At 34.2% G+C, this 23964-nt stretch overlaps 5 protein-coding genes, 1 long non-coding RNA gene and 1 pseudogene across 8 annotated transcripts; 3 read left to right on the top strand and 4 right to left on the bottom strand.

The window, feature by feature from the left end:
- Positions 1–25: 25 nt before the first annotated feature.
- Positions 26–3184, bottom strand: LOC103857620 (probable LRR receptor-like serine/threonine-protein kinase RKF3). The gene has a single exon (XM_009134829.2). The coding sequence runs from the start codon at positions 2070–2072 to the stop codon at positions 201–203; it is 1872 nt and encodes a 623-aa protein (XP_009133077.1). The 5' UTR covers positions 2073–3184; the 3' UTR covers positions 26–200.
- A 231-nt stretch (positions 3185–3415) lies between these two features.
- On the bottom strand, positions 3416–7467 carry LOC103857619 (GDSL esterase/lipase At2g36325). Its single transcript, XM_009134828.3, has 5 exons — positions 6365–7467; positions 6001–6225; positions 4944–5221; positions 4295–4586; positions 3416–3844 (listed from the first exon to the last, which is right to left on the bottom strand). The coding sequence occupies exons 1-5, from the start codon at positions 6420–6422 to the stop codon at positions 3642–3644; spliced, it is 1056 nt and encodes a 351-aa protein (XP_009133076.1). The 5' UTR covers positions 6423–7467; the 3' UTR covers positions 3416–3641.
- A 390-nt stretch (positions 7468–7857) lies between these two features.
- On the bottom strand, positions 7858–9865 carry LOC103857617 (zinc finger A20 and AN1 domain-containing stress-associated protein 4). The gene is made up of 2 exons (XM_033287189.1): positions 8950–9865; positions 7858–8016 (listed from the first exon to the last, which is right to left on the bottom strand). The coding sequence occupies exon 1, from the start codon at positions 9508–9510 to the stop codon at positions 9028–9030; it is 483 nt and encodes a 160-aa protein (XP_033143080.1). The 5' UTR covers positions 9511–9865; the 3' UTR covers positions 7858–8016; positions 8950–9027.
- On the top strand, positions 8023–8939 carry LOC117132556. The gene is made up of 2 exons (XR_004456184.1): positions 8023–8469; positions 8684–8939. It is a non-coding gene; the product is annotated as an uncharacterized LOC117132556 (long non-coding RNA).
- A 3543-nt stretch (positions 9866–13408) lies between the features above and the next one.
- LOC103857616 (uridine nucleosidase 1) lies at positions 13409–15875 on the top strand. 2 transcript variants are annotated; one of them, XM_009134826.2, is made up of 9 exons: positions 13433–13929; positions 14224–14339; positions 14418–14477; positions 14556–14738; positions 14820–14924; positions 15010–15106; positions 15193–15300; positions 15384–15519; positions 15602–15875. In XM_009134826.2, exons 1-9 carry the CDS (start codon positions 13848–13850, stop codon positions 15708–15710), a joined length of 996 nt encoding a protein of 331 aa, XP_009133074.1. In that variant the 5' UTR covers positions 13433–13847; the 3' UTR covers positions 15711–15875. The 2 variants fall into 2 exon arrangements, with proteins under 2 accessions (XP_033143078.1, XP_009133074.1); XM_033287187.1 differs by lacking the exon at positions 14820–14924 and having other exon boundaries at positions 13409–13929.
- Positions 15876–16108: 233 nt separating this feature from the next.
- On the top strand, positions 16109–22114 carry LOC103857615 (protein LITTLE ZIPPER 4). 2 transcript variants are annotated; one of them, XM_009134824.3, is made up of 2 exons: positions 16109–20600; positions 20984–22114. In XM_009134824.3, exon 2 carries the CDS (start codon positions 21008–21010, stop codon positions 21218–21220), a length of 213 nt encoding a protein of 70 aa, XP_009133072.1. In that variant the 5' UTR covers positions 16109–20600; positions 20984–21007; the 3' UTR covers positions 21221–22114. The 2 variants fall into 2 exon arrangements, with proteins under 2 accessions (XP_009133072.1, XP_009133073.1); XM_009134825.3 differs by having other exon boundaries at positions 16109–20546; positions 20984–21515.
- LOC117132551 lies at positions 17892–23756 on the bottom strand (annotated as a pseudogene).
- Positions 23757–23964: the final 208 nt, after the last annotated feature.

Genomic DNA, 23964 nt, shown 5'->3' with positions numbered 1-23964 from the left:
CTTCTTAGTAAAGGACAAAACGATATACGAACATGTACGATTTTCTATTATCTCTACTTAATTCTCTGGATAGTAACGCATTACACAAAGATAAATTTATTGGAGCGATACATCTTATGCTTAAGTGACAGAACCATCAAAGAATGAAATGAATGTACACACTAACAACTATTCACAAGTTACCAACCAAAACACAGAGCTCAGTGGTGTCCAGACCCATCAGCTCCAAAGGAGAAGGCCTGATAACCCGTGGGACTAGTCAGCTTCCCAGAGCCACTGCTGCTACTAACAGACCGGTCTATCTCCTCCCTACAAGCCACCAGAGGGATCGGCCTTTGAGGTATAGAGATAACAGTGAACTCATTACTCTCCAGCATCTTCACCACTTGGTCCATCGTCGGTCTCGCGTGTAGCTGAGGGTGAGAGCAAAGCACAGCTATCAACACATACTTCTCCAGAACCTCCGGAGATCCCTTCTCCGGCATCCCGTCTTCCACCACGTCCAACGTCTGCCCTTCTCTGACAAGGGCCCAGGCCCAGTCAGCCACCGACACAGGCTGACCTTCCTCGTCCGTCACAATCGCCTTCCTCCCGCTCAGAAGCTCCAAAAGCACCACACCGAAGCTGTACACGTCGCTCTTCTCCGTCAGCTGCCCGTAGAGCGCATACTCGGGAGCTACGTACCCCATCGTGCCCGCGACACGCGTGCTCATATGCGTCATTCCTTCGGGGTTGAACTTGGCTAGCCCGAAGTCAGCAACTTTGGCTTCGAACCTCTCGTCCAAGAGGATGTTACTAGCCTTGATATCCCTATGGATGATCGAAGGCTGCGCGCCGTAGTGCAGATAAGCCAGTCCTCTCGCCATCCCAAGAGCTATCCTCTGCCTTAAAGGCCAGGGAAGGTGAGTCTCCGAGTCTCCGAATAGATGGTCGTGAAGACTACCGTTACTCACCAGATCACACACTATGATCCTCTGGTGACCTTCGTAAGCCGTAGTCGCCGTGCAGTAGCCTCTCAGTGCCAGAAGATTCACGTGGCGTATGCTCGCAATGACCTCGACTTCGTGAGCGAAGTTGGCGTCCCCATTAGCCGAACAGTTCTTGAACCTCTTGAAAGCAACCTCCGTGCCGTCTTGCAAGACTCCCTTGAACACGTTACCGTAGCCTCCCCTGCCTATGATGTTGTGCCTGGAGAAGTTGTTGGTGGCTTTCTTGATCTCCTCGAAAGTGAACTTAACCAGAGTAGTGCTCTCGCTCATCGAGTCTAGCCTGGACCGTGTGCCAGCTTCTAAACTATCTCTCTGCTGCCTCAGCTTCATCCTCCTCATCTTGAAGTCTCTCTTTCTCTTTAAATAGTACCATAGAATCAAACCGGAGGCGACAAGAAGTATAACAAGTAACGGAACTAGTATCTTCACCACCTTCTTCTTACCGGAGCCGTTGCCACTAGAAGAAGCAAGATCAAGCAGAAACAAGCATTTAGCAGTTCCTTTATCAGTAGGACCGAACCTGTTAGCGAAAGCAGCGCCGTAGATCGAAGAAAAGCCAGTACAGTCGGAGACGTTTCCTAGTGAAGCTCCAGTGAGATAAGCCTGAAACGCTGACAAGCTCTGAGTGCACGAAGCACAAGGAGTGTTACTCTCAAGAGAGAGGTTACATCTCATCACAGCCGTACTAAGCGTTGAGTTAGGGATCAGAGCTTCGAACTGAGACCTGGTGGTGATGTTCATACATCCCTGAGAGATCCACGGCGTCTGGAAACCGCATCTTGATCTGACGTCAAAGCGAGGGAGGAACCCGGAGATGGAGGACTGTAGAGCGTCCCAGCAAGAGGAGGCGGAGGAGAGAGGCGGTGAGAATGAGCCTGTCTGACGGAGGTGGTGAGAGTAGACGAGACGGAGGCCTTGGAGGAGGTATTGGCAGGTGGTGGAGCCATCGGGGCTTGGACGCTTGAAAGGTTGTAAGATGGAGAAGTCGAGAGGACATGAGGAGTTCTGAGCTGCGACTAGAGAAGAGGATGCTGCGGTGAAGAAGAGGAGGATGTGGACGACGGCGGTTCGACGGAGAAACATCTGGCGGTGGCGCTGGCAAAAGAGAATAAGGGAAGAGAGAGAGAAGGTTTAGTTGACTTTGCTTTTGTAAATATCCTGTTCTCTCTTGTCTCTCTCTCTAGTGTATTCATGTGTGTTGTGTAATGATAATAATTATATTAATATTAACAATAGATTATATAATATAGTAACGCCTGATTTTTCTTTTGTGGGGTCAAATATCTCCGAAATTGCATGAGAACTTTCCTTTTTGTGTTATTCAATGGTTGTTAGTGGTGATCTGATGATGATGATAATATTTAAAAATACTTGATTGGATTCAACTACTAACTTTTTTCACTTTTTCGTATTTTACTAACCTATTTGCATTTAAATAATAAAAATGTGAGACAGTCACAAAACTAAGGTTGATACGTGTCTTATCATCTGGCAACAATTCATAAATATATGGTTTTGATATACTGTAAATAAATAATTCTATAATGGATTATAGGCGCGATTAACTCCGGTTTTTTAGCCAAGGTTATTAACTCATGATTTGATATTTTTTTATTTTTTTATACTTTTCGGTTAAAAAACGACTCTTATATCTCTTATTTAATAAACAGTTCTTAACTATTTTTAGTTAAAATCTAAAAAAGCTATAAACAGTCTATTAGCCAAAGTTAAGAACTCCAGTTAAAAAATTCGAGTTAATGATGGTCACAAATAGGAACATTGGGACATGAGACGACTTATGTGATCCTAATTTTTTTTAATAAAGTATTAATATTTAATTATATGTATTTTAATAATTGTAACCACTATATGAAAAACGTGTATAATGTGTATTTCTCACAAATGTAGGAGAATTTCCGAAACAAAAACCATCTTTGCTCTTTCTATCATTTTATACTTGTTATGGTGGCCTTAGTATTAGTTCTTTATAATGGACCCAAAATCAGCGGTCTTTTAACAAACCCAATGAAATATTCCGCTTAACCCAAAAGGCTCAAGTCCAAGGCGTGTGGAAATATTGACACTCTTAACTCTCTCGTTCTTCTTCATTCGGTAGCTTACTTGCTTTTGGTCCAAGTTAATAGCTCCTGAGCTTTTGCTATTTAATGTTCTTGGGTCCTTACGTTGGTTTCACTAGATATTACCAGTTTCGATTTATTTACTCTCAATGTCTGCTTTCTTCTTGTTTAGATTTTTGCTTCTGCTTTCTACCTTTTGCAAAGGAGAGTACAACAACAACGTACTATTGATAACTTAACCATAACTTTTATGTCTTCTCTATCCTCTAAAACAACTCTAAGACACATGTACTCCTTGTGAACCCTAAACTAAAGTCTGATTTAACTCCAGTTTGATATAGTAAACAATAACAACATAAAACCACATCTTTTTCGTTTTATTAAAGTCACCAACAAAGAACGTATGATGAGTATGCAATTGTTTCATGTTTCATGAATGAAAACCCTTTTTCAAAAAAAAAATGCAATTGTTTCATGTACTGGATCTTTTATATGTGAAATTTCTTTATAAAATATGAATTGGCTACTCATCCATTCTCATAGTAGTTGAATTTTTGGAGACATACATGATCCATTATCGTGAATCAGGTAGAAGAAGAGAAAATACAGAACGCCATCCTTCATCAGTAATATGAACATTATCCCAGAAAAAGAATGACTTTGGATCTTTGCAGACACTGTATAACCTTCTACCGTATATGTCTACATCTCCACAAGAGTTTCCTCCTTTTCTTCCCTCACAACATGCCTTCAATGGTTCCGAAAATGTCGAAACTCCTGCCCAAGTTAAACATGTGTATGTTACAAACTTACATTCTTGAACTATCCATTAATGTTTCACGTCCTCTTTTTCTTTTCTTTTATTGAATTTTTTATCATATGATATTGCTAGTTTAATTACTCCCATATAAAAAAGTAGCTAGTAGGATCCAGGTGGGATGTAAGATTTAGATGTCCATAAAAATTTATCAGTTAATCTTAATAAGACAAATTTTTATTCGAGGCCATGCGAACCTAAGTATAATATTTCTTTAAAATTTTAGGGTAGTAACGAATGTTTTATCCGACTGTGCATAAAACCGGCTATATTAGGTTCAGTGATACCGATAGATTATTCATAAACACTATCATAGAGTATACCGAGATATTCATAAACACTATCATAGAGTTATCTCTGATTATAGTTACACACAAAAATGAATGAAAGAACACGAAAGAACAACGTACCTGGAACTCCTCTATACTTGAATATGGTCATGAAAGCCTTGTAGAAATCAAGCATGAGGAAGCTTTTCTCATTATTCTCATCGTTTAGTTTTCTCAATCCTTCACGGATAAGACTGTTGTGGAGCTTCGTCAACGGGTTACTAGTGTTGCAGCCTTTAGAAGTGGAATATAACGGCACACAATTATGCGGTGGAGATAAAACTACAAACACCTTTCTCACTCCCAAGTCCTTAATTCGCTTTACATCCAACAAAATCTGTTTCGTAACTCTCCTTATCAATGCTGGACGGCCCTGCATGCCATTTCATTTTCTTTTCTTATGACAATATCAAGGCTACATAAACTTAAATCCCGATGTACCGGTAAAACATAATTTCGTTACCTACAATATTCTATTTTGATTTAGAAAAACCTCCAACAATGAAAAAGAAAAATCGGGGTTTTGAAGCTAATAAATAAGAGTTTGTAAATTGTAAATTATTGTTCACATTGTTAATAAAAATCTTAAACGAGTATTTGTTCCAATCGAGTCTCTTTCTAATTTTCTAGCTTCTTTCAAGTTTAGTTCATCGTGTTACTCAACAAAAGTTAATACAGTAGCCGATAACTTTTATAGCCATCATAATAACATCATTATTAATTTGTATACCTGCGAGGTACCATTGAATATGTTGTACTTGATATAGTCATTGCCGATGAAGCTGAAAAAAGCTACGGAAGAGTTGAGATCGGCCGGCGAATAAACATTTTTCCGGAGAAGTCGTTCAAAGGAATTGATCTGCATACTCGCGGTGGGGACTGTGAAAATTGTCTCATACACGCCAGCTCCACCAAATGCGAAATTGATTCCTTTATTCACAACTTGTCTCGGTAGTGCGAACCTCCTCCATTTATATGCAATCGGTGTTCTAAGTCCAAGATACTTGGCTACATGATATAATACGAGCCAAAGTAATGAATTATTGATTTTGGATTGCATATAGTATGTTTGCACGGAAATAAATAATAACACGGTTTTATTTATGTATTTATATGACCGTTTAATAATTGAATACGGTGTAACGACTAATTAAGATGTTTCTAACGATTGCAGATACCTACTTTTAGTTGCAACCGATGTACATTATATTTTTGGTGTAACTCGTATGAACTCTTATTTCGCGATTATATGAAATAAACAAAATCAAATAATTTAGTACACTTTAGTTAGTTTTAGTCAACACATTTTCAAAAAATGGTTGCTAAATTAAAATAAAATCAACAAATAAAAGAATGTAAACTATATAATTGACTATTAATTAGAAGTAAATGAGTTCGACGTGATATTTGACTAATTTAAGTGTATATATATAGTATTATATATAAATTATAAAGTTACCATTTTAAACAAGAAAATATCTATAAATATCACTCTTCACAATTAAGGGAACATCAGGTTAAAAAAGAAGAAGTTATTTAGAATAAAGCCAAAATACCGTTTCATGTACAACTAAAACAAGCAATGTTTATAGATATTTTCTTGTAAGAGACTTTAGAGTTTTCGCAAATAGCTATAAGTGTGGAAGTGGAACCAGTTACCTATTTAGAATAAAGCCAAAATTGCAGGTGTGGAGTTTTTGTATTTTTCAAGATGAAAAGTCTATTGTGGTATACTAGCATAGTGATTTTTAAACCCAAAATACTTTAAATAAATTAACTTTCATTACCGAGATAGTCAGTTGAAATACGACCATCACCAAACCTGCCGGTAGGCTTTCCCGGGAAAGTGATTCCGTAAGGAAACCTCCATGAGGGCGAGATTATGACTGGTGTGTTCCCGGTGTCTGCGTACGAGTCTCCGAACACAAACAACGCTGTCGGTTTGAAACCAAACTTGCCATCTTTAGTGGGCTCGCTAGATGGAGAAATCGATCCTTTTACACTTTTGTAGCCTAGAGCCGTTAGAAATTTGATATAACGAATTAACTTTTATTTATATCAATTTATATATGTGGAGATTCATTAATCAACTTAGCAATGAGCGTATATATGCAGATTAAGCGGAAGAAAACATAAGGTATATATTGATACCTGAAAGAAGAATCAGGCACAAGAAAAGAAACCAAGGAGTGGTTTTAGTTATGTTCATGGTCCGAACTTTGTGTGTATTGTTGTTGCTTGGAAAAGGTATGAAGCTGCTTGAATGTATATATAGGTCGAGGAGATTATGTGCGTGTGAGTTTTAGATTTAGCAGTTTCCGATATTGAAATAATTAATTTCATTGTGTTTCTAATTTAAACTCCTTTCAAAAAAGGTTCTTCATTTAAAAATTGATTAAAACATTTATGGGGGTTATTTTTCACAAAAAACAGCTGGAAATGAAAAAGGCCAAAAACCAAACCGGGTTGATACAAACCCTAACCGATTGGATACTTAAACTCCTTAATTTTGCTTCCTCGGTTTCAAGTTATAAATATTTTCTATCTTCAATAAAGTTATATATTTTTTCAATTTATGTCAATTAGATTTTTTTTTATAGTCACAGATTAAAATGCGTATATTCAAATCCCTATATTTGGATATTTACAACATTTTCTAAAAATTTCTAACATTTTCAGGATTAGTTTTTAAATAACACGTAATATGAACAAAAAAGGGTATAATCATCGACTAGAAAAGAAAACATTGATTGTTGTTCACTGGTTGAACTCTTCTTTCATCCAACGGTCACATATAAAAATATATTTCGGGTTAGATTAATATGAATATACTAAAATATTGTTTGTGGAATAATACAAAAGTAGAAATTTCACCTAGCATAAACACATAATATTTGAAGCATTTGACCATGAAAATAAAATACGACATTTCTTTTTCTTGGTTAGAGTATTCTTCATCAAGTGTGCATCTGAGACAGAGACATGTTCTGGAGGTTTTTAATTTTTTTTTTTTTTTTATAAATCCTATCGGTTGATCCGGTCGGCTCTGGAAAGAACGCACTTAGTGCTACAGAATTGACTATTTGCGAAAAGTTTCAACTATCATTCAATATAAACGCAAAGAGAATCATTATTTAAATTTGACAAGAAAACAATAGCCTTCTTCATCGTTCAAATGGTGGTATAAATATTAAAATATAATAAGACATTTTATATGATAAGTATTTTCCATCGTCTTTGAATCTTTGATATGGTCGTCACACACTTATTTTAACTAGTTTCAAACTCTTTCAACGTAGATAACCAGCTTAGATTGCGTCGTAGTTAATTTCAAATTTTTTTAAAAAAAAAGTTACATGTGTAGTTACATTTTTTTAATTGTGAGTCTCAGAGTCCAGAGTTAGCTAGCTCCATATTAGTGGGGTTAATCTCAAGCCATTAACGTCTCACCCTCATCTTCAAACACTTTAGAAACTTTGGCCACTGCAGTTTCGGCCCTGATAATCTTTATCATAAACAACACTTGGACAGTTGGACCTCAGGTTTGGATGTCCTAGTGACAAGCTACAGTTGGATTGGAAAATATGAAACTGTTTTTTCTTTTTCTTTTCTTTTTTTTTCTCAAGAAAATGTTGTTGCTGATAAATATTAGAAAAGCGAGACACAATTTTATATATTTTCTTTTTTTTTCCGCAAAAGAAAATCTTTTTTTTTACAAGCACAAAGCCACACAATTATAAAACTTTAAAATTCTTCCGGAAGAAAAGGAAAATAATTAAAAGGTGAATGAAAACTGTCTCAACCATCAAAAAGAAAAAACTTCTCTTTCATCAAAACGAGAAGAAGAAGAAGAAAAACTCCATAGCCACCGATCTCCCTCCGTGGTTGGCCGTGCTTCTCACTGCCGCTACGTGAGGGAGGATCTGCTCCTCCTCTTTAGTTTGAGCTTAGTCTTGTCTAATTTCGTCTTGTGTTTTTAAGTTTTTTGTGAATCGGATCGGTGATTCGATCGTTTAAGTCTCCGGCGACGCTCCTTCTTCTTCGGTGGTCGTCCGGCTCTGTCTCTGGGAAGCGATAGCTCTTTTTGCATCGGCTTTGCCGGCTTTTGTTTTCGGGAGGGGATGGCTTCTCTAGCATCTCTATCGCCGGCTCTGTGTCTCCGGGAAGGGATGGCTTCTCTAGCATCTCGATCGCTGGCTTTGTGTCTCCGGGAAGGGATGGCTTCTCTAGCATCTCGATCGCCGGCTTTTTCTCAGGTATATCTACGATCCAGAGCGTTTCAGTTGTTCTTCTTGCCTCTCTTTCTAAGTCTCAGAGGACTTTCTTCTCCACTCGGTTGTATGTGGCGCTTGAAAGTATCTAGAATGATTAGGAAGATTGTAGGCGGTTGTTGGCTTTGTCGGTCTTGTAGATACTTCACTGTGTTGGCTCATTGGCTCGAGCTTTGAGTATATTGTTCATGTGGAACAGAGAGTATCCGGTTAGTCTATGCCGTCGACGTTGATCCGTAGAATCGTCGTGATAGCTCCGGAGGGTTCGATTACGACACGGGTGGACTGTTCCGTGTTGGTAATGGTTTGTTGTGGGCTTTAGGCCCAAGTTTGGTTTAGCAAGTGAACGGTTTGTCTGTGTACCTTTTACTTATGAATGTTGTAGTCTCGGATTTGGTTCTTTTTCGGACTTTCGATCCACTAATAAAATTCTTGACGGAAAAAAAAAAAAAAAACTGTCTCAACCATTAATTACGTAAACACATGTCCGTAACATAAAAGTATGTTTCACGGTGAACAACGCAAGCAACGGCTCAGCTCAGATCATATCTTCTGGAGCTTCGCGGCTACGACCAACGGGTTAGCCTTCGCGATCTCCTCGCGCCCAGCCGATTTGAAATCGAACGTGCATCCGTGAACCTCCGGATACCTGTGGGTCCCGCAGAAAGTCGTCCCGCACCGGCACATGAACCCGGTTAACCCGACCCGTTTCCTGCACACGGTGCACCGATTAGGCCGTTGCTGCTGGATTTGTTTCTCTATCTGTATCTCCGCCGCGTGAATTTGGACGACGGGCGCGATCGTCGACGTGGAGATTGACTGGATCTCCGGTGACGACGGAGGAGATGCGGCGGAGAGGGAGGACTCGACGGTTGATTTCATGGAAGCTTGCTGCTGGTTCTTGAGGCAGAGGTCGCCGTAGCAGTTGGAGCAGAGATTCATGGTGGCTGAGCTTCCGAAGAAACCGCAGTTGTTAACGCAGAGACGGTGGCCTTCCGGCGTCTGACATGGATGTTCTTCCGCCATTAATTAATTATTAATCAATAAAATTCGTCGAAAATTCTGAAAAAGACAATCGACGAGACTATAATTAGGTCACCGAGTTCCTGCGTTTTCTCGGCAACCAAAATAAAACAGAAATGGCGGAAATGAAGAAAAAGAATGGAAATATAAAACGAAGAAGAGAGAGAGAGAGAGATGTGTATGTGTTGTTGTTAACCTGTTTTTGGAGGAGAAGAAGAATGATTCACTGGCTTTTTTCTATAAAGGGGTGAAACGGGCAGAGAGAAATAAAGGGATTTATCATACTACACTATGTACAGCGCCCATATCATGATGACGCACAAAATTTAATAAAATTACTTTTTTTAGTATTTAATTTTATATTCTATGATTATTTTTCCGGAGTTTCAATTACATAAACCCACTGAGATAGTGTGCAATGGAGAAACGACAATTCCAAAATCCTGAAGTTGTAAAGTATCGGGTGAATTAAAGGTTTCATTCTTCAAAACTTTTGTTAATAACTTTATTATTTTTAAAAAATTAAAAATGAAAATTTTGATTAGTTGCGACAAATAGCAAAAAGAAAACAGCAAAATGTATATTTGTTCTCTGTTAAATAAAATACTCGCTAACCATTTTGGTTCTTATATATATTTTTATTAACCTAAAGCTAAAACTTTTTAATATTTATTTTATATCTTCTCTATTTTCAGTTACTTCCGGTTACTCTAATCTTTCCGATCATTTCCAAAATGATATATAGGCGCCAAATATCTTGAAATGTGTTAAAATATATGGGGAAAACTGTTTTTTTAGAGCAAAAAAATGGTAACTATGTCTCTTTAGACTAATCTATATTTTGTGTCATATTTTCCTATAACACCCTTTAATATTTTTGAAAATAAATTTAATAAATAGTTTTACAAACAAAAAATTTTTGGAAAAATTGTAACTTTTGATAAAATACCTATATGAACTTAGTGATATTTTTTCTAATTATAAAAAAGTTAAAATTATAAATTTCATATTATGTTCTAAATAAAGTAGAAATGACATTCTACGAAGTAGAAAACGAAATCCACTTTTTTCATTGAATCTACAATGTTTAGAATACGTGATCTACGTAAATAGGAGTATTCTAAAAATATTTAGAATACACATTCCGCGCTTAACCTATCGTTCTAAAATCTTTAGAAATCAAAATCTACACATTAATATAAATCTAAAACACGTAGAAACCGACTTCTACAGATTTAGTATAAATCTAAAACATGTAGAAATCAAACTCTAAACATTACTATAATTCTAAAAAACTGTAGAAACCGATTTCTACATATTAGTTGTATTCTACGGATAAGAAATCAGTTCCTAAAAATATGGAAACAAAATATTTGAGAATATTCACTTTTATATTTTGAAAAAAAAAATGATTTTTTTTAAAAAAAAATAAAAAAACGAAAAAGGAACAAAAAAATAAAAAAAATGAAAAAGAAATAAAAAATTACAATTTTAAGGGCATTACTGCCATTTTGAAAAAAATTAGTCTAATGGGACATAAAGTAGTATAGATTAGTATAAAGGGACATAGTTACCATTTTTTTGCTCTAAAAAAACAATTTTCCCAAATATATGTAGGTTAGAGTATGATTAACCCAAATATCCAAATAGCTTTCTAATTTCTTTTTTCTTTTGGCCGATTAAAAAAAAAATTAAAAAAAAAATCAATCGTCACCTATTAGTGGAACCCACACACAGTAAAAAAAACTCTGCTACATATGTCTTTTATTTGGCTACATTTGACTTCCTTCTTCCTCGGTTTCTTCATTTTTGTGGTTTCCCTCCTCCTAAAAACTCTCCTACATACCCGGTTAATACTGCTCTTATATATCTTGAAAATGCGTCAGTGTATACGGGGGGCTTCAAAACGTATTGAGCGAGAAAAAAAAAGAAAAAGGTGAAAAGACAGTTTGGTAGAGAAGCCAAATTGGAAGTCTATCTTCTCTCTCCGTCTACGACACTTCTTCTCTCCATCTTATCCCTTCTCTCTCTCATCTTCGTCCGCTTCTTATATTATTTATAAGCTCTATGACGTATATGGGCATAAAACAATGAATTTGCCTAAACTGTTTGGCATGAAACTGTATGATTTTTTTTTTCTCATTCGTGGAGTTATTATATTAGTCATGGCAAGTTGCATTTTATCCAAATCTTTGTCATGGTGACTAGCATCTTTATCACTAGATCAATTATAAATTTTGTTAATCTTTTGTACATTTATGTCTTCATGTGATTATTTTCTAACATTAGAATATAATTAGTATCATTGATATGATTAACTCCGGTTTCTTAGCTGAGATTCTTAACTCATGATTTGACATTTTTTTTATTTTTCGATTAAAAAACGATTCTTATATCTTTTATTTTAAAAACGGTTCTTAATAGACTGAGGTTAATCATGATTTTTTAACCGAAATTAAAGCTTCAAATTAATAGACTGAGGTTAATAATGGTCTTAAGACATTGACATGGTGCAAATAATTAGAATCTTACAGTGCTCTAGTCAGAATGGGATCCGAAGCCTCTTTTAGAAAGAAAAAGGTTATTGAATGATTTACTATCTATATGTTATAATACTTGTATTTAATCAGCTTCGTATGATTAGGTATTTGCTTCTCCTTCTTAAAGTTATTTTGTTGTTGAAACGATGAAATATACTTTTGTAAACAACTCATACACAAATGATTCCAACCTTGATTATATATTATGATTTATTCGATAATAATAGAGATAATGGAGAAGGTTGGTCCAAATAAACCCCATTTTCGGCCGCTAAGATTCTCTCGTCCGTCCCATGTTCCCACTTTGCTTTCTTATTTGTTTATTTACGCTTTCTTTTGACATGTCCCATCTAATAATTGATTTATTGTCGGCAAGAACTTCGTTTTGGATTTTTATTATCCCGGATGTGTTTAAATTACATTTTAAGATGTTATATCGACAAGTGTGACTTTGTTAGAAGCGTGAGATTACTTTGAGATTTTGTTATCTAACTTATAGCCATGTATATATGTTGTATCCATAATTTTGTTTATATATCAGAAGTATCGAAATTCTTCTCTTGGTTTGCATGCAGTTGGGATGCATATCCTAAATTATGGTGCTTGCAGAGTGAGATACCACTACTTCTTAGTGAAGTCTATTTAATTAACCCATTATTGGGTTTATTGTTTATTCAACGAGGACTACTTCTTGGTCAATTCTCTCTTCATGAACAAAAGGACTTGATTCTTTTGACATGATATAATTACAGAGACAAAAATATTAGATACCAACAAACAAAGTATTAAAAAAAATACTTGTAATTTATCTATAATTTTAAACTGCAACATTAACAAAAGATAGACTACCCTAAACATATGCATATGAATTTATACTTGCACACTTGAATATTTTTCGAGAAATCATAACTAGTTCACGCCACTATGATCAAAGCTTAAATGTCATAAGGTGAGAAAAAAGAAATTTAAAAATGTACGGTTGTGTTTCATTTTAAGCCCAAGACATATTGGGCCTTTATTTAGGAAATATACCAACTGCGTTCTATAGACTTTGGTCAATGCGTCGTTGGTGACACAACTGGCTTAGTCGACATCTGACAAAAGGTTCATTCCTTCCAACTTCTGAACCTAATAATTCTTGTTAAAAAAAAACCCTAATAATTCTTCTTTTTTTTTATATTCCAACTTATTAATTATTCTATGAGATCCTTATTTTATTATTCTAACTAATAAACGTTTTTCCTTCACCACATCGGTCCAAAATTCAAACTCCACATTTTTAATCAAGGAAAAAAACACTTTTCTACAAACAACCAAGTTTTATCAAATTTTACAAACTTCCAAAAAGTTTATGAAATATAAATTAGTTAATTTTATACGAAATTTGTTAGTAACTAAAATAAATTATCATGAAAGATAATTATAGTATTGTGGGTTAAAAATAAAATAAAAAAAAATAAAAAGGTGGCTTTAAATAAAGTTAAAAATATTTGTTTTCAGTTAAGATCTTTGAAAGTTAGGTAAAATTGAAAGTAATCTTTCTGTCACCACAAATAAAGGAGAAAAAAATAAAAATAAAATAAAACAAATAAGAAAAGCATAGCTGGATGGATTGAATCTTCGTCGTTTTAAAAAGTTTCAACCTTTCTGAGGTATATTTTCGCATAAAGGTCAGGCCTTTTTGATCTGATTCGTATATACAAATCAGGAAACAAACTGCCCACGGCGATCGAGAAGAGTTTCAGTTGGGTTTAAAGTTCATCTGCTGAGTTTTAACTTTTTAGCTGAGAAATCATAATTATGGAGATTTGCAACGGTGGGATCTCAAACGGCGACGTTTTGGTGAGGGAGAAGCTCATTATCGATACAGACCCAGGCATCGGTGAGTTTTGTATAGACATGAACTCTAGTCAACGGATCTTGTTGCTTAGTCTGAGAGTTTCTTAGTATTTGACTTTGTTCTAGTCGTAATCTAAAGCAATACCCCTTAGTTAAGAAGCTCTTGTTATCTCTTGAATCTGTCTATCTTGAGCTCATTTGGTTTTAAAGTTTGGATCTTTGAGCTCAATGCTTGTGTAATTCTTGTTATTTTCCTGTTTCTTGCCAATGGGTTTGATTATGGAGACATGTGAGTTGATTTTGAGAAATGGTTATTAACATTACACTGTGTGGTTAGATGATAGCATGGCGATAATGATGGCGTTTCAAACTCCAGAGCTGGAGATATTAGGACTCACTACTGTCTTTGGTAATGTTTCCACACAAGATGCTACTCGCAACGCCTTACTCCTGGTATGTACAAACCATTCACTTAAGTTTTCTTTTGCAAAATTTTGTTGGGATGTGTATGTGATCTCCTGGTATGTACAGTGTGAGGTTGCTGGCTTCCCTGATGTTCCAGTGGCAGAAGGAAGCTCCGAACCCTTAAAGGTTACAATCTTTACATCTCAAAACCATTTTTTTGTGACTTTATAAGCTCTACTAATGCCTTTTGATGTGTTGATTCAGGGTGGGATTCCACGTGTTGCTGATTTTGTGCACGGTAAAAACGGACTAGGAGAGGTCTCTGTTCCTCTTCCTAGTAGAAAGAAATGTGAGAAAAGTGCAGCTGAGTTTCTAGTTGAGAAGGTCTCTGAGTATCCTGGTGAAGTCACTATTCTCGCCCTTGGACCTCTAACCAATCTTGCAATAGTAAGAATCTTGAAATCTCTTTCTTTAATAATAAAACTCAGTTTGTGTGTTTGTCACCGTGACGGTTTGTTTTGGTTTTAGGCCATCAAGCGAGATAGTTCATTTGCGAGTAAGGTGAAGAAGATTGTTGTACTCGGTGGAGCTTTCTTTGCTTTGGGAAATGTCAATCCTGCAGCTGAGGCCAATGTACAACCTCTTCTTGAATCTTTCTATTAATGAAAAGTAAATGATGGTTTAATGTTTTTTGTGGGTTTGCTCCGCTACAATGCAGATATATGGTGACCCGGAAGCAGCTGATGTTGTGTTCACGTGTGGTGCTGATATCACTGTTGTTGGGATAAACATCACAACACAACTTAAACTAACAGGTGAAGAAAACTTTCTCCTACTCTTTATCTCCTTTTAAACATTCGCTGAAACCAAGTGTTTGTTTTGTCTTTTTCTCATGATTCAGACGATGATCTCTTAGCCCTGCGTGACTCCAAGGGGAAGCACGCTAAGTTGTTAAGTGACATGTGCAAGTTTTATAGAGACTGGCACGTCAAGTCTGATGGTGTTTACGGTATAAAGCAATAAACTGTGGTCTTAAACATGGTTATGAAGCTGCAAGGTTTGATTCAAATTGTTTATTGTTGCTTGTTTCAGGAGTTTACCTCCATGACCCGGTGAGCTTTGTGGCTGTAGTAAGGCCTGATCTATTCACGTATAAGAAAGGCGTTGTTAGGGTGGAGACTCAAGGAATATGCGTTGGCCACACGCTCATGGATCAAGGCCTCAAGAGGTCTTAATGTTATAAACTTTAATCTTCACAAAGAAACACTCTTTTAAAAATCTTTACACCGGCTGTTTTGATCGGTTTGTAGATGGAATGGGAGCAATCCATGGGTGGGATATTCACCAGTGTCAGTGGCGTGGACGGTAGATGTAGATGGAGTGTTGGAATATATCAAAGGGATGCTGATGAAGCCATAAAAAGAATGTGAATGTTTCATTGTAAATGGCATCATCACATTTATCTCTTCCAGTTCTAACTCGATTCTCAATTCAAGATCTGTATTTAAACTGTATAAATGCTAAAATTTGGTAAAATAAAATAAAAGATAATGAATAAAAACTATCTAGCTATCTTTTTTTTTTGTTTCTTGCCTTTGGATTATTTCAACCCTATTTTATTTTTTGGAGTACAAAATTAAATAATAAAAACATTTTTTTACTCCAAATTTCATTTTAGAGTAAATTATGAAATATAGTTGAAGATGCTCTTACATCAGCATTGGATATAATCATATAACGTGTTATATGCGAATAAATGTTCTATACATTTCAAGTTTAATATGACGTTCTGTCGTTCTCTAATAAGGGAGTTTAAATCCGAAAGAATATTCATCTATTGAAAGATTATGAATCCACGTAATATGGCAATAACGATAAAATGGTTACACCTGCTGGTTTATAAGTTAATAACTTAATATAAAGTAGCGCATGTGCATAATAAAGATAGAATTTTTCACGATAGCGTAACACCCAGAGAGCAAAGTTAACACGGTGCTTCCTCTTTATTTTATTTTATTTTATTTCCTATTTTAACTGATTTTATATCACTTTTGCCTTTTATGAAATTAAATATCAGTAACAGACAAATGTGTAGACATAACAAAACAAAACAAAATGGAACCCCAAAATGCAGGACGAAAGCAGAACGCGTTGAAAATTGAAAAACAAAACCATTTTATGAATAAATTAAAAACTTTCATACCTTGGCTGGCTGGGCATATTAAGAGTGTTACCATTTTTTGTAATTCAGTAACAAGGTATGGATAACAAGACTGGTAGATTTGTAGAACAAGAACATATAGAAATTTACGTGGGAACATCAGTATAGGAAAAACCTCATAAATAATTAATATTTGTCGAATTATTGAATAACTAAGATAGAGTTACTGCTTTTACATCATGGTTGGACTTATTTTTTAGAGAAGATAAATTCAGATCTTTTTGTATGAAAATAATATATATGTAGCTGATTGAGTAATATTTCGTGACTATATGTAATATTCTACATATAACATTTTTCCTTCAAAATAATTAATTAACAAAATGATAATTAAAAGAAAAAAATAATAACAAAGTTCTTACACAACATATGACCCTAAGACCGTCTCCAATGGCTTACTCTATTTTTTACTCTAAAATAGAGTAACTCTATAATAGAGTTTGAGTTTGCTCCAATGGTATTCTATTTTAGGATAGAAAATAGAGTGATGAATAAAAAAAAACAAATTACTCTATATTTGGAGTAAATTCATTTTTCACTTTATTATAGAGTGAGAAATAGAATACCATTGAAGCATTCTTTACTCTAAACTCTATTTTAAATAGAGTATCATTGAAACATTCTTTACTCTAAACTCTATTTTAGAGTAAAAAATAGAATGAGGTTGGAAATGTTTTAAGGGAAGCTATGGAAGCCTTGACAGCCCTCCATATTATTACCATATTTCGACCTTATGTTTATTAAATTGTCTTTTCGTGACAAAAAAAAAGTTTATTAAATTGTCTTGCCTTGGTACAATCCTTGATAGCTCTCACAATATTCCTTAAATATTATATATAAACTAACTTTAGGTCTGTTCTACCATGTAATAGAAGTATAGAACTAGTGTCTCGAATTGTAGTTTTTTTTGAAAGAAAAGATGGATTGTTTTGTTTTTCAAATTTAAAGAAATACCGATTTGAAATCAACGAAATTGTAAACAAAGAAACTATAATATAGAGAATGTTTGATATATCGAATGATAATTGGAACTAGTTTCACATATGAAAATAAATATATAAATTACATATTTGGATCCCAGCGTTTGTATAATAGCTCTCACAACATTCCTTAAAAATTATATAAAAACTAACTTGAGGTCTGTTCTACGATGTAACAGAAGTATAGAACTAGTGTCTCGAATTGTTTTTTTTTTTTTTGAAAGAAAAGATGGATTGTTTTGTTTTTCAAATTTAAAGAAATACGGATTTGAAATCAACGAAATTGTAAACAAAGAAACTATAATATAGGGAGCGTTTCATATATCGAATGATAATTGGAACTAGTTTCACTTATGAAAATAAATATATAAATTACATATTTGGATCCCAGCGTTTGTATTTTTTTTTTTTTTGTCGGCAAACATTACAAACTCATATTGACCCTGTAAACCAAATTGGGAGATGTTGATCCATGTGAACGACGAAAGACGGCTGAATCCTGGCACTGCGTGCTAGACTATCCGCCTTCGTATTTTGCGTTCTTGGTACATGAATGATCTCTGATCGTATAAAACTCTCCTTCAGGTTCTGAATATCTACCAAATAACTTGCAAAATCTGGCCATTCTTCTGGTTCCGAAACCATCTTCACCAATTGAGAACAATCCGTTGCAAATGTAACCTGAAATTGTCTTAAATTTCGCATACATTCCATAGCCCATAATAGCTATGTATAATATACTATATCCGAAATCTCTGTTTATGTATCAGCTGCAAAAAGCCCTTTATCTCTTAATTAATATACTTGAAACCTATGTATATCATTACTGTTCACTCCACAAAATCTTTATTAAATATTCGTTGTATGTTTAAAATTTAGGAGATATTATGATTTTTTTTTTCATGCAATGCAATATATACGCACTTTATACCTTATGGAGACCCAAAAATAAAAAAATAAATAAAGTTCTAAAGGGACGAAATGATGACAAATTACAATGATTAAAAGTGGGAAATATATAGTTTCATACTTATACGATTTCACATATTATAGACCATTTGATGTCCTGCATGTACAACCAATAAATATAGCATATGTTTAACTAAAATTTGAAGGTACTAATTTGTATCACTATTACCAAAAACATAAGGATTATTGAGTCTAAATGCCGAGTCTACATGTGCTTAGATATTTTTAAGAAAAACAATATGTCAAATTAGCAAATAATTAAATATCTATAGACTACGTTAAAATACTTTGTTAAACACTTACGCTAAACTTTAAATTATAACATTCTTACACTAAGATAAAACCCATAACTATAAACTTTTGATTAGCTAATAAAAGTTAAACACCTCGTAATTAATCAAAAAATCTTCTAACATTGACATGGATGACTCACACACACCTCCCTACTTATTAATTGTCATTGCCTTGGCTTTGATGTAAACAAGAAGTGCAACCACTATTTATTTTTTAATTCCATTTTGTTTATTTAGAGTTCCATTTCAAGACACACATAATAATTATGGGTTCGAACTTGTGTTTTGAAACTTTAAAACCATTGTCAATTTGGAACGCTTAGCGCAAAAGGAAACAAAAATAGGACAACAACCCATCAATTAATCATTCACCGTTCACAAAATATACATTTATACGAATTGTCGTTCACAAAATATACATTTATACGATTTCCCAAAAGGAGCCATCCTCTTCATTATCATCATCATTTTCACTCAACAAACGTCTCAATCCTTCTCTAGTTACATTTTAACCCTCTACATACTACAAAACTATACATTCTCCTATGATCTAAGTATTAATTCAAGCCGGTACGTATTGAAATCTTGTTTGAATGTTCTCATGACACCATGTTAAAGACAGTCTTTATTTATATGATACATAAACTGATGCATATTGGACAAAAGTGAGAGTTGTATGAGTTAGTTCTACTTGTTTAAATATTGCTATGATATCTATTAAAATTTGTTGGTCTATGATGATATCAAAAACGGTTTATGTGAATGATTACTTGGTCGGTGAGAAATGAATTTGTTAGAACATCTCCAATGGTTTATTCTATTTTTACTCTAAAATAGAATAACTCTATAATATAGTTTGAATTTGCTCCAGTAGTACTATATTTTAGAATAAAAAATAGAATGATGAATAAAAAAATAAGTTACTCTATATTTGGATTAAACTTATTTTTCACTCTATTATAAAGTCAGAAATATAGTACTATTGAAGTATTTTTATTATAAACTCTATTTTAGAGTGAAAAATAGAGTGGGAGTTGGAGATGCTCTTAAACCATCTCCAATCAATGTCTATAATTTTCTCTAAAATAAATTTAGAGTTTTACTCGAATTTCCCTGTTCTTAGAAAATATTATTAAATATTATTTTTGTTTATAAATATACATGTAAAAGTAAATTTAATTATATTTTCTCCTAAAATAATAAAAATTATCACAAAATCATACATTGAGGAAAAAGTACTTTTATAATAGATATATTTTAGTTTAAAGAAAATATAGAGTTAGATTAACAAATAATGGTCATCTCATACTAAAACACAATTTGAAAATACAAGTAAAAGAAAAAGAAAGTAACCATATAGAGAAATTTTGAAAGTAGACCCCCTCAAGTAGTACTATCTATCCTCTAAGTTTTCTTCTTTATTTCTCAACTCTCCTCTTTCGATCATCATTCACATGACGCAACCAGATCTTTTTCTCACTTTTTCCTCACTAGGTTATTTTTTCTCACTTTTATAAAAGAAACAAATACAAAAGATTGCGAGCTGCGTATTCGGCCGCCATCTAAGCATAACACACAGCACAAAGCATGATTGTTGTGTCAGGAGAGAGAGACATGTCCCCCTTCTCTATCTCTAGGTTTTGAGGCTCTATATAAGAGACATTATCGAACCAGACATTATCTTCATTTTGTTCTCTTTGTCCCTCTACCTTCCATACAATCTTCTCTCCTCTACAAACATATAAACACACTACACTTCTTCCTCACCCTATTCGAACACTCTTTCCTTAAGGTAGCATCTCTCTCGCTCTCTCTAGATATCTCTCTCTCCTCATGTACAAGCAAGGTGAATATCATTTGCATAACCACCCAACTATTTTTTAGTTCTTTATTTTTGTATAACAATAAATTGATGGATAAATTTTAAAGATCCTTTTCTTTCAGACAAAGGCAACTGAATAAACCCTATTTGTTTGTCTTTTTCAATTTTTTTTCTTGTTTCAAAACTTTCTTTTTTCCTTTTAATTTTACAATAAAGATCATTTTGTGATAATTTTTATTATCCATCAATTAATCTATCAGCCGCAATACCACGATTTACAAGGGTTTTCCTCAATGTATGATTTTGTGATAATTAACCTCAACTATAATTATAACACAGCGATTTATAAATCATATCTTTTTCTTTTCTCTTTGACATAAGAGATTTTGTTTTGTTTGTTTTTTTAGTTTTGAGAGAGCAAGTTTATCGAAATGGAGAGGCTAAACGCGAAGTTGTACCTGCAAAACTGTTATATAGTAAAGGAGAATGAAAGGTTGAGGAAGAAAGCTGAAATCCTGAATCAGGAGAATCAACAGCTTCTCATTGAACTCAACCAGAAGCTCTCCAAAACCAAGGACCCTAATGAATCAAAGCAAGGAAGCAGCAACCTCTCTTCGTCAAGTTCTGCTTCTGGACAATCCTGATTCAGTAAAACTCTTAGGACAAGTATTGGATTTGGTATACTGAAAAAATTATCATGACCCTGCTCAGTTAGAAGAACCCATCTTTTCGTAGTTCCTTTGTATTGGTGTCATGTAAGAAAATAATCAAAAGTTAGTGGGCAGTAGGAGTATTATTATTATTTGAACTTGTGGGTTCTTCTAAATTATTTCTACTACTAAAAGGACAGAAGCATTGTGTCTCTCTACTTATCTTCTCAGGTATATTTTACATTTGTTTCCATTCATATATTAATTAGATTTCTTTGTTGCCTTTTCATGTGGGGTTGTTTTTTAGGATATGGTGGATTATGGGACTACGTTGTACTACCTTCTGCTCGTTTCTTAAACAACCAGTATCTTTATTATTTTTATTATTCTACATTTTCTTTTCTTTAAGAATTTTTTTCACTGTATAATGTTAGCTTATACTAGATTTACTAAGTTTTGATCCGCATTTTAAAAACGTGAGAAATTTTTTATTTCTAAAACTTTTAATAAAATGTTTCTTTGGTTTAAGGATGTGTATTAAAAATAAAATGGATCTTTGTTTCCTAATAGTTATTTTATCACGAGAGTCGGATATATATATATATATATATATATATATATATATATATATTGGTTTGTTTTCTTAGAAATAGTAATTTGAATATTTTTTAATAGCTAAAGAAATATGCTATTAATTATGGTACAAATCATCAAACCTTATTTTAATAATAGATTCATTAGAATAAACTTAAATAAGATTAGATAAATTGTTAATGTAGGTTAGTAAAAATATATATGTATATAAAGGTTAGTCGGAAATAATGGAATACATATATATATTTTCAATGTAATACTCATCCTTTATATAAAAAAACAAGAGTATAATAAGAGAGACAAAGCCTAACCAAAAACAAAAAGGTGTATAGATCCTATCCTCAATCAAATACAAGTTGGCATGCGTTTGAAGCTCGAGAAGAAAGAACCAACTCTTTTTTCATGTCAACCGTCGGAAACCAGATTGTTGCAGTCTTTAAGTTATTAGCATTTTTTAATATATAAATCACAAGATCTCTTTCTCGTGGTCTTCCTAAGTATCCTGAACACTTGAAAGTTTGTAGACTCGACAAAATACATTCCGGAACAGTACTTGGTTGATTCCAAGTATACAGACCAATAGGGTTATGGTATTCCATTTTGAATAGGTCTAGTACTCGTAAGTTAGGTGAATCTTTGAGCAACCGGACAATCACCGCACCCGACGTATGTTGTTCATCGCATGTGCATAGTTGCAGATGTTCAAGCTGGTCGAAGACAAAACCATCACCATACACATCATCTATGCATAACGTCAGACGTTTGACAAAAGTGATTGATCCGATAAACCTATCAATATAAACATGATTAAAGCTAAGTTCTACATATGCCTCCTCCAGCTTAGGCATACGCTCAATCAAACAGTGGTGATTCTTGTAATTATAGTAGTCAAGTTTGAAGTATTTCAAAGAAGGAGTATCCATCACAAACTCATCTAGATCCTCAAGTATATTGACTGTTAAACGTTGCAACGAGGGGACGATAACAATGAACTTTACCATATTGTCACCTTTGCATCCTTCCACCACTAGATCTTCAAGAACAGGGCAATTAGATAGAAGCCGCTGAAGAGAATCTTCATTCTTGTACTCAACATCCTGAAGCAGCAAAGTTTTCAGACAAGGGAGAGAAACCATACGAGGAACATCCACTAGAAGCCTTCTTCCATTGAGTTTCACGGACACGAGTGATTTACAAGTATACAAGCTACTTGGCAACATGTTGAGCACCTTATTATTACAACCATGAGAAACCTCCACCTCTCGTAGGTTGCGTGAAACTGCGGTTAGAAGCCATGATCTAATTGTCACGGGTTTGAATTGTGAAGCAATAAAATCGAGGCGGAAGCTTTCTATAATCGGAGCTCTGTGTAATGGCAGATTCTTGTTAAGAAAACGCCGTAACTTCGCGCGTCCGGACTCTAAATACTTTCTACTACTGTAGTCGAGTTTAGGTAACCACATCCAGAGAAAGACAAGATGCTAGTGGAAACAGCAACTTTTGTTGGAAGAAACGATAGTATCTTCACCAATAATTCATCCGGCAGTCGACTGATTTTGTCCATATCGTACAAAATTAAAGTAAAAACCAAAGAACACAAAAAGATTCAAAAACCTTGTTTCTTCTCTCTCACGCACGGTTGCTTCTAGCTGCCTCCTTTCTTTTATGTTCCGTCTTAGGTCTTAATGGTATATATATATATTTAAGTGGCGCTTTAAATTATGTAATAATTGTTTAAGATTTGGGAATATCTGGAATTGGTTGATTGTTGGAATATATCCATATTTGTTTTTATTTTGATTTTTAGTTTAAATATATATATTCAGAATCTGTTACCATTTTTAACAGAAAATCAAAGATATGCCGAGCCATCAAGGTAATTTGTAGTGGAATATTTTGTTTGTATTATTTTGTTATAAACTAGATATCTATGATAATCTTCTTTTTCTGGATTAACTCTATGATAATTTTAAGATCTCATTTTGAATAGTATTGATAACCTCGGCCTGCATATTACTTTGAATACAAAATACTATTCAAAATGAATAAATTGATAAGGAAAGTATTGATAATAATGATATAAGAATATACCATGAATTGTTAAGTACCATCAACTCAAGGCATTACGTGAGTCCATGAATTCG

This window comes from Brassica rapa, chromosome A03, assembly GCF_000309985.2.
Source record: "Brassica rapa cultivar Chiifu-401-42 chromosome A03, CAAS_Brap_v3.01, whole genome shotgun sequence".
NCBI classification, from domain to species: domain Eukaryota; kingdom Viridiplantae; phylum Streptophyta; class Magnoliopsida; order Brassicales; family Brassicaceae; genus Brassica; species Brassica rapa.
The sequence above is the reverse complement of the archived record's forward strand: the minus strand, read 5'-3'. Positions and strand labels throughout refer to the sequence as shown.

What these genes read in the sequence shown, in the direction of transcription:
- LOC103857620 (XM_009134829.2), bottom strand. Translation starts at nt 2,072, where the DNA reads ATGTTTCTCCGTCGAACCGCCGTCGTCCACATCCTCCTCTTCTTCACC.
- LOC103857619 (XM_009134828.3), bottom strand. Translation starts at nt 6,422, where the DNA reads ATGAACATAACTAAAACCACTCCTTGGTTTCTTTTCTTGTGCCTGATT. An exon ending in TATTCAATGGTACCTCGCAG is followed by an intron (nt 4,587 to 4,943) that starts GTATACAAATTA and finishes AATGGCATGCAG; the next exon opens with GGCCGTCCAGCATTGATAAG. An exon ending in CAAGTATAGAGGAGTTCCAG is followed by an intron (nt 3,845 to 4,294) that starts GTACGTTGTTCT and finishes TAACTTGGGCAG; the next exon opens with GAGTTTCGACATTTTCGGAA.
- LOC103857617 (XM_033287189.1), bottom strand. Translation starts at nt 9,510, where the DNA reads ATGGCGGAAGAACATCCATGTCAGACGCCGGAAGGCCACCGTCTCTGC.
- LOC103857616 (XM_009134826.2), top strand. Translation starts at nt 13,848, where the DNA reads ATGGAGATTTGCAACGGTGGGATCTCAAACGGCGACGTTTTGGTGAGG. An exon ending in AACACAACTTAAACTAACAG is followed by an intron (nt 15,107 to 15,192) that starts GTGAAGAAAACT and finishes CTCATGATTCAG; the next exon opens with ACGATGATCTCTTAGCCCTG. An exon ending in ATGGATCAAGGCCTCAAGAG is followed by an intron (nt 15,520 to 15,601) that starts GTCTTAATGTTA and finishes ATCGGTTTGTAG; the next exon opens with ATGGAATGGGAGCAATCCAT.
- LOC103857615 (XM_009134824.3), top strand. Translation starts at nt 21,008, where the DNA reads ATGGAGAGGCTAAACGCGAAGTTGTACCTGCAAAACTGTTATATAGTA.